A 9,512-nucleotide genomic window follows, 5' to 3' on the forward strand; every position below is an offset into this window, starting at 1 on the left:
AAAATTTTAAGTTGTCAAAAATATCAATAGTAAAGTACAGATACACCAAAAAACTACTTAAGTAGTACTTTAAAGTATTTTTACTTAATTACACCATATATACAAAAGTATGTGGACAACTCTTCAAATGAGTGGATTTGGCTATTTTAGCCACACCGTTGCTGACAGGTGTATAAAATCCAGCTCACCGCCATGAAATCTCCCTAGACAAACATTGGCAGTAGAATGGCTTTTTGAGAGCTCAGTGACTTTCAACGTGGCAGCATCATAGGATGCCACCTTTTCAACAAGTCGGTTTGTCAAATTTCTGCCCTGCTAGAGCTACGCCGGTCAACTCTAAGTGCTGTTATTGTAAAGTGGAAACGTCTAGGAGCAACAACAGCTCAGCCACGAAGTGGTAGGCCACATAATCTCACAGAATGGGACTGCCGAGTGCTGAAGTGTGTGGTGCGTTAAAATCATCTATCATCGGTTGCAACACTCACTACTGAGTTCTAAACTGCCTCTGGAAGCAACATCTGCAGCACAACAACTGTTCGTCGGGAGCTTCATAAAAGTGGGTTTCCATGGCCGAGCAGTCGCACACAAGCCTAAGATCACCATGAGCAATACCAAGCGTCAGCTGGAATGGTATAAAGCTTGGACTCTGGAGCAGTGGAAACGCGTTCTCTGGAGTGATGAATCATGCTTCGCCACCTGGCAGTCTGACGGACGAATCTGGGTTTGGCGGATGGCAGAAAAACACTACCTGCCCCAATGCATAGTGCCAACGGTAAAGTTTGGTGGAGGGGAATAATGGTCTGGGGCTGTTTTTCATGGTTTGGGCTAGGCCCCTTATTCTAGACGATTCTGGGCTTCCAACTTTGTGGCAACAGTTTGGGGAAGGCCCTTTCCTGTTTCAGCATGGCAATGCCCCAGTGCACAAAGTGAGGTCCATACAGAAATAGTTTGTCAAGATCAGTGTGGAAGAACTTGACTGGCCTGTACAGAGCCCTGACCTCAACCCCACCGAACACCTTCGGGATGAATTGGAGTGCCGACTGGAAGCCAGGCCTAATCGCCCAACATCAGTGTGCAACCTCACTAATGCTCTTGTGGCTGAATGGAAGCAAGTCCACACAGCAATGTTCCAACATCTAGTGGAAAGCCTTCCCAGAAGAGTGGAGGCTGTTGTAGCAGCAAAGGGGGGACCAACTCCATATCAATGCGCATGATGTTGGAAGGAGATGTTCAGTGAGCAGGTGTCCACATACTTTTGTAATTTAGTGAACTTTACATCACTGCCTATAATAATCTAGGTTAGGATCAGGAGTAGGCTGATCTGGTCCTAGATCTGGGGTTAAGGACTAATTTTACCTTATGCAGTTCCCCCTATACAGGTCAGTGTCAGTAAACTGTAGTCAGTGAAGCCCTGTTTCACTCAGTCATTGGTTTGAATGCTGTGTCTGTTCGTTCTAGCTGGATTAGTGCCAAGTGGCTAGGTCACTGTACCTGCTGAAACTGCAGGCAGAGCCCCGGGGGTTTGCCTAGGTAACCCCAGGCAGGTGTATGGGCTCAGCGGTTGACTAGAGGATGATTATGTGTGTGTTATTCTCTGTGGCTAATGGAGGATGTCTCTGACCAAGCAACTGTGTGGCACGGTGCACTGCTTGGTCCATCTGTCAGCAGCTCGTTAGCAAGGTGAAGACCCATTCTTTCTCTTCACACACACACACACACAAAGGTAAACCATTGGAAACATTCCAGGGTGTACAACCTAAGCAAACACTGACGATTATGATTGTACCTTGAAAACGACTGCTCTGTAAAGCATTCAAACAGCACTGTATTCCAATGAAAAACAGCTTTGGACCACTGGCACTACACTGACTGTTGTATTGTGTGGGAGTCGCCTAACGAACAAGGGCCCTATTAATTAGCTTGAGTGGGCTGGATTGTTTTGTTGGATTGTGAAGGATTGCTGCTGCTATGAAACATGACACAACACCTGCTCCCCTATCCCAACACAAAGGGGTCTTGTTCCTCCTCATGCACTAGGGCTGGTATGATGAGACGATTCTCTACCAATTAGTGTGTGTGATGACTCCACTGAGCCTTATGTTCTGACACCTACTCTAATGGCGAGAGGGACAGAGACAGAGAGAGAGACAGAGCGAGAGGGACAGAGACAGAGAGAGACAGAGCGAGAGGGACAGAGAGACAGAGAGAGAGACAGAGCGAGAGGGATAGACAGAGAGAGAGACAGAGCGAGAGGGAGAGACAGAGAGAGAGACAGAGCGAGAGGGATAGACAGAGAGAGGAGAGCGAGAGGGATAGACAGAGAGAGAGACAGAGCGAGAGGGAGAGACAGAGAGAGAGACAGAGCGAGAGGGATAGACAGAGAGGAGAGAGCAGAGAGGGATAGACAGAGAGGAGACAGAGCGAGAGGGGACAGAGAGAGAGAGAGAGACAGAGACAGAGAGAGGGACAGAGACGAGAGGGATAGACAGAGAGAGAGACAGAGCGAGAGGGACAGAGACAGAGAGAGAGACAGAGCGAGAGGGATAGACAGAGAGAGAGAGACACAGAGCGAGAGGGACAGAGAGACAGAGAGAGAGACAGAGCGAGAGGGATAGACAGAGAGAGAGACAGAGCGAGAGGGACAGAGACAGAGAGAGAGACAGAGCGAGAGGGATAGACAGAGAGAGAGACAGAGCGAGAGGGAGAGACAGAGAGAGAGACAGAGCGAGAGGGACAGAGACAGAGAGAGAGACAGAGCGAGAGGGATAGACAGAGAGAGAGACAGAGCGAGAGGGACAGAGACAGAGAGAGAGACAGAGCGAGAGGGATAGACAGAGAGAGAGACAGAGAGGGACAGAGACAGAGAGGGAGACAGAGCGAGAGGGATAGACAGAGAGAGACAGAGCAGAGGGATAGACAGAGAGGTATTAGACAGAGCGAGAGAGGGACAAGAAGAGAGAGACAGTCAGGCACCATAGACAGATCACTGCTTAAGATCACTCTCTTTCATGCTATTTTCAGTCTTACCTCTCTTTCAGACAGAGAGAGAGACAGACTTACCTAGCCGTGCTGAGAGGGACATTATTTCCTCCAGTCTTTTCTCTCTCTCTGGTCCTAGAGCCTCCTAGTCTCTCCCTAGCCTTAACAGGCACTCAGAGACTGCGAGAGGGACATTTCCTATGTAACAGAGTTATGAGACAGTGTATTAGGTCTGGTATCTAGAGTGTATTAGACCAGTCTGGTACAGAGCCGTGCTGTTACAGAGTATTAGACCAGTCTGGTATCTAGCCTTGCTGTTACAGTGACATTAGACCAGTCTGGTACCTAGCGTGTTACAGTGTATTAGACCAGTCTGGTATCTAGCCGTGCTGTTACAGTGTATTAGACCAGTCTGGTATCTAGCCGTGCTGTTACAGTGTATTAGACCAGTCTGGTATGTAGCCGTGCTGTTACAGTGTATTAGACCAGTCTGGGGTAGCCGACTGTTACAGTGTATTAGACCAGTCTGGTATCTAGCCGTGCTGTTACAGTGTATTAGACCAGTCTGGTATCTAGAGTGCTGTTACAGTGTATTAGACCAGTCTGGTATCTAGCCGTGCTGTTACAGTGTATTAGACCAGTCTGGTATCTAGCCGTGCTGTTACAGTGTATTAGACCAGTCTGGTATCTAGCCGTGCTGTTACAGTGTATTAGACCAGTCTGGTATCTAGCCGTGCTGTTACAGTGTAATAGACCAGTCTGGTATGTAGCCGTGCTGTTACAGTGTATTAGACCAGTCTGGTATCTAGCCGTGCTGTTACAGTATTTTTAGACCAGTCTGGTATGTAGCCGTGCTGTTAGTGTATTAGACCAGTCTGGTATCTAGCCGTGCTGTTAGTGTATTAGACCAGTCTGGTATCTAGCCGTGCTGTTAGTGTATTAGACCAGTCTGGTATCTAGCCGTGCTGTTAGTGTATTAGACCAGTCTGGTATCTAGCCGTGCTGTTAGTGTATTAGACCAGTCTGGTATCTAGCCGTGCTGTTACAGTGTATTAGACCAGTCTGGTATCTAGCCGTGCTGTTACAGTGTATTAGACCAGTCTGGTATCTAGCCATGCTGTTACAATGCATTAGACCAGTCTGGTACCTAGCCGTGCTGTTACAGGGTATTAGACCAGTCTGGTACCTAGCCGTGTTACAGTGTATTAGACCAGTCTGGTATGTAGCCGTGCTGTTACAGTGTATTAGACCAGTCTGGTATCTAGCCGTGCTGTTACAGTGTATTAGACCAGTCTGGTATCTCGCCGTGCTGTTACAGTGTATTAGACCAGTCTGGTATCTAGCCGTGCTGTTACAGTGTATTAGACCAGTCTGGTATCTAGCCGTGCTGTTACAGTGTATTAGACCAGTCTGGTATGTAGCCGTGCTGTTACAGTGTATTAGACCAGTCTGGTATGTAGCCGTGCTGTTACAGTGTATTAGACCAGTCTGGTATGTAGCCGTGCTGTTACAGTGTATTAGACCAGTCTGGTATGTAGCCGTGCTGTTACAGTGTATTAGACCAGTCTGGTATCTAGCCGTGCTGTTACAGTGTATTAGACCAGTCTGGTATCTAGCCGTGCTGTTACAGTGTATTAGACCAGTCTGGTATCTAGCCGTGCTGTTACAGTGTATTAGACCAGTCTGGTATCTAGCCGTGCTGTTACAGTGTATTAGACCAGTCTGGTATCTAGCCGTGCTGTTACAGTGTATTAGACCAGTCTGGTATGTAGCCGTGCTGTTACAGTGTATTAGACCAGTCTGGTATCTAGCCGTGCTGTTACAGTGTATTAGACCAGTCTGGTATGTAGCCGTGCTGTTACAGTGTATTAGACCAGTCTGGTATCTAGCCGTGCTGTTACAGTGTATTAGACCAGTCTGGTATCTAGCCGTGCTGTTACAGTGTATTAGACCAGTCTGGTATCTAGCCGTGCTGTTACAGTGTATTAGACCAGTCTGGTATGTAGCCGTGCTGTTACAGTGTATTAGACCAGTCTGGTATCGAGCCGTGCTGTTACAATGCATTAGACCAGTCTGGTACCTAGCCGTGCTGTTAGTGTATTAGACCAGTCTGGTATCTAGCCGTGCTGTTAGTGTATTAGACCAGTCTGGTATCTAGCCGTGCTGTTAGTGTATTAGACCAGTCTGGTATCTAGCCGTGCTGTTAGTGTATTAGACCAGTCTGGTATCTAGCCGTGCTGTTAGTGTATTAGACCAGTCTGGTATCTAGCCGTGCTGTTAGTGTATTAGACCAGTCTGGTATGTAGCCGTGCTGTTACAGTCTATTAGACCAGTCTGGTATCTAGCCGTGCTGTTACAGTGTATTAGACCAGTCTGGTATCTAGCCGTGTTGTTACAGTGTATTAGACCAGTCTGGTATGTAGCCGTGCTGTTACAGTGTATTAGACCAGTCTGGTATCTAGCCGTGCTGTTACAGTGTATTAGACCAGTCTGGTATCTAGCCGTGTTGTTACAGTGTATTAGACCAGTCTGGTATGTAGCCGTGCTGTTACAGTGTATTAGACCCGTCTGGTATCTAGCCGTGCTGTTACAGTGTATTAGACCAGTCTGGTATGTAGCCGTGTTGTTACAGTGTATTAGACCAGTCTGGTATCTCGCCGTGCTGTTACAGTGTATAAGACCAGTCTGGTATCTAGCCGTGCTGTTACAGTGTATTAGACCAGTCAGGTATCTAGCCGTGTTACAGTGTATTAGACCAGTCTGGTACCTAGCCGTGTTACAGTGTATTAGACCAGTCTGGTATCTAGCCGTGTTGTTACAGTGTATTAGACCAGTCTGGTATGTAGCCGTGCTGTTACAGTGTATTAGACCAGTCTGGTATGTAGCCGTGCTGTTACAGTGTATTAGACCAGTCTGTGTCATAACCAACTCCTACTGCCCTCACTTCATAAGCAGCAGCGTTACTGAATTTTAAAACAAAATCCCCCTCAGGACACTGATACCTGAAACCCACACTATTGGTTCAGCAGAAGCTAGGCATCAATATTTGATGGTGTACCAACGTTAAGGCTGGCAGCATCGTGCAAAGCTACAGTACTCGCTGAATAGAGTTCATGGAATATACAGGAGTCTGTGGAAAGTCACAGGAGAAACTCTCCAACAGAAACTTGCTGATGTGTTAGTGACTGAGGTGGAGGTGTGAGGGCTTCTTCTTACCTTCAGACACTCTCACTCCCCTCACACACTCCCCCCTCACTCTCTCTCCCCTCACACACTCCCCCTCACTCTCGCTCCCTCACACACTCCCCCTCACTCTCGCTCCCTCACACACACTCGCCCCCTCACTCTCCCCTCCCTCCCCTCACACTCTCCCCCCTCACTCTCGCTCCCCTCACACACTCCCCCCTCACTCTTTTCCAGCTGAATTCACAAGTTGCCGAACCAATAAAAGAGGGTTTACTATGACCAAAGAGAGAGAGAAAGTGTTTGTAAAAGAAACAAATAAATGATGTTCTACTGTTAGAGCCCATTAGCTTACATGCTCGTTCCATCCTTGTTGTAATGGAGTATGGAATGTAAAGGTATTCTGTTCAGTTTGTACGTCATTGAGGAAGGAATGCAGAATATTCTCTCTATGCACCATCTTGCAAAAATGTGTGTCTGATTCCTCACAGGTTTTGTCCTCACTCTTCATTGAGTCCGGTGGAAAATGATTGTTTTGGTGCATAGTACCCTCTACTGTTTGGATCAAGTAACGGTTTGCATATTCAGTTGATCCTTGTCTGAATAAATAAGTATTTTAGTTTAGGCTATACCATGCTTTTGGACAGTTGTGAATGTGTTCTCTAAAACGCTGGGTCAGGTAAAGAGAATGTTGTTGGATTGAGACTGGTGACCTGCTGCACTGGTCCAATGTGGACGAATCAGAAGTCAACCAGTGTAAAGTCTGCACACCAGTTATGACAGACGACCGACCAACCAACATCACTAGTGTGCTTTTTTTAGAACTTGTTTTGGATACGTAGTTGTTCCTGTCTGAACCAGCAGCAGGATCTACAGTTCGCTGTTTCTTTCCTACTGTATCCATATTCACAACCAGACAGCCTTGAACATCTGTCAGACATTGAAACATTGAGACAGTGACGAGGCCAGATCACAGAGTCACAGACAACAGTATAGATGGAGACATCTAACATCACTCACCCATAACACCCTTTCTTCCCCTCTCTCTCCCTTCTCTCCTTTCAGGTGAATGGGGTGAACGTGGAGGGCATGCGTCATGCGGAGGTCGTGGCCTTCATAAAGAGAGGAGGAGATGAGACCAGGCTGCTGGTGGTGGACCCTGACACAGACCATCACTTTAAGAAGATGGGTGTCACCCCATTGGCCAGCCACGTTAAAGGTAGGCCTACACCCTTGTTTATCTGTAAAACAGAATATTTATTTAAAGTGTACTCTTATAAACCACGCCAAAGGCACAGTACAGCTCGGGACAAGTCTCTAGTCTAATTGTTCATCTACATTTTACAGTTGTATATTGAGTAATGTAATAGTCAGTAATGGTGTTGATGATCCTAATCTATAGTGAAATGTTACGGTGTTGTTCATCAAAACCAGCATCAGATTACTGACCTCCAAATCTGAGCCTGTAATTCTAGGTGTTGGGTGAAGTTGCCCGTAGGGTGGATCAGTTTTGCATTTCCCCACTAATGGTTCAGGTTAGGATTGGGGGGAGGAAAGGGTAGAGAAGCTGATCCTAGATCTGTACGTAGAGCGTAATTCTGACCCTTCTTTCCCAGACTTTGACGGTCCGTCCATATCCAACGGCTCCCCAGTCCTCAGATCAACGGCAGCTTCACCAGCAGCTCCATCCAGTCACACCACTCTGACCTGAGCAGTCCAGACAACAGCCTGCAGGTGAGACGTGTGTGTGTGTGTGTGTGTGTGTGTGTGTGTGTGTGTGTGTGTGTGTGTGTGTGTGTGTGTGTGTGTGTGTGTGTGTGTGTGTGTGTGTGTGTGTGTGTGTGTGTGTGTGTGTGTGTGTGTGTGTGTGTGTACAAACATACAATAAAGCGTGCAAGATGTGTGTATATGTGTGTCTGCATGTGTGTGTGGACTATATTGGAGTGTACAGTATATAACCTCTTGTTATTTCATATAACACATGTATCACATTAACACAGATATTATCAGAATTACACATCAGGGTTCTATTTCAATTCATTACATTCAGGAAGTAAACTGAAGTCTACCGATTTTACCATTCCCACATTTGACCAATTCCAAATCATTGAGCAAATTAGAAGAATTGGAATTCCCGTTTACTACTTGAATTGACCTCAACCCTGCCATGCGTGTGTATGTCATCCACACTATAACTACCAAGTAGTCTCTGATATTAATGTCTGTCTGTCTCTGTCTGTCTCTGTCTGTCTCTGTCTGTCTCTGTGTCTGTCTCTGTCTGTCTCTGTCTGTCTGTCTGTCTCTGTCTGTCTCTGTCTGTCTCTGTCTGTCTCTGTCTGTCTCTGTCTCTGTCTGTCTCTGTCTGTCTCTGTCTGTCTGTCTCTGTCTGTCTCTGTCTGTCTGTCTCTGTCTGTCTCTGTCTGTCTCTGTCTGTCTCTGTATCTAGCTGGGAGAGGACGAGGCGAGCCGTCTGATGGACCCGTTTGCTGAGATCGGCCTGCTCCTGAGTCCCACTGCGGCTGAGGCCAAAGAGAAGGCCCACGCCAAGAGAGCCAAGAAGAGAGCCCCTCAGATGGACTGGGACAAAAAACACCAGCTCTTCAGCAACTTCTGAACTTTTCTGCCACCCAATGAGAGAAGCAGAAAGACTGTCGAATTTGACATATCTGAAACTTACCTTCAACATTCCTACCCACCACTACCCCACCACCACCCTACCACCACCACCCCACCACCACCACTACCACCACCACCCCACCACCACCACTACCACCACCACCACCACTACCACCCAATCCAACAGAAGAGAATATGCAGATAGAATGTTGTTCTTTGAACGTTGGCCATCCAACACCGACTCCCCCCTGCTTCCAAAATGGACGGGATGGAATGATGGACATCTCATCCTTTACCCCTCCTTCAATCCTCCCTTCTTCCACCCTTCTCTATACCCTCATCCCACCCAGAGAGAGCTTGTCTGCTGGACTGGACTGGAATAAGAGACTCAAGATTACCAGCTTCTTCTGAATCCTCCCGTCATCATCAGTCTTTCCCTAAACCATCCAATGTCCCTCCTCTTCTACCACTAACTCCCACCTCCTCTGAGGACTGCTCTGGAGAGAGGAGGCACTTCTTTTTGTATTTACAAAGTAGAAAAGCACCTTGATAGGTGTTAGCCAGCCCAGCTATAACAAGTATGGGGAATATGGACTATGTGAGATGTTTGTGAACACTGTGACCTGATCTTAAACATTGGGGTTTGTTTTGACCCTGTAAGAGAAGGAACGTACGCCCAAAGATGGATAAAACTCTTCCTCCCATGATCCTCCTGTGATTTTATTGTGTGACCG

At 47.1% G+C, this 9,512-nt stretch overlaps 1 protein-coding gene across 1 annotated transcript in view; it reads left to right on the forward strand.

Annotated features, from left to right (window-relative positions):
* LOC127927227 (Na(+)/H(+) exchange regulatory cofactor NHE-RF2-like) overlaps positions 1 to 8,850 on the forward strand; it is a 63,584-nt gene extending 54,734 nt beyond the window's left edge. The window contains exons 4-6 of the mRNA XM_052513248.1: positions 7,228 to 7,381; positions 7,779 to 7,896; positions 8,609 to 8,850. Of these exons, the coding sequence (XP_052369208.1) occupies positions 7,228 to 7,381; positions 7,779 to 7,873 (249 nt within the window). The 3' untranslated portion in view covers positions 7,874 to 7,896; positions 8,609 to 8,850. The remainder of the gene's footprint in view (positions 1 to 7,227; positions 7,382 to 7,778; positions 7,897 to 8,608) is intronic.
* The last annotated feature ends 662 nt before the right edge of the window (positions 8,851 to 9,512 follow it).

This window comes from Oncorhynchus keta, unplaced genomic scaffold (assembly GCF_023373465.1).
Source record: "Oncorhynchus keta strain PuntledgeMale-10-30-2019 unplaced genomic scaffold, Oket_V2 Un_contig_9955_pilon_pilon, whole genome shotgun sequence".
Lineage (NCBI taxonomy): Eukaryota > Metazoa > Chordata > Actinopteri > Salmoniformes > Salmonidae > Oncorhynchus > Oncorhynchus keta.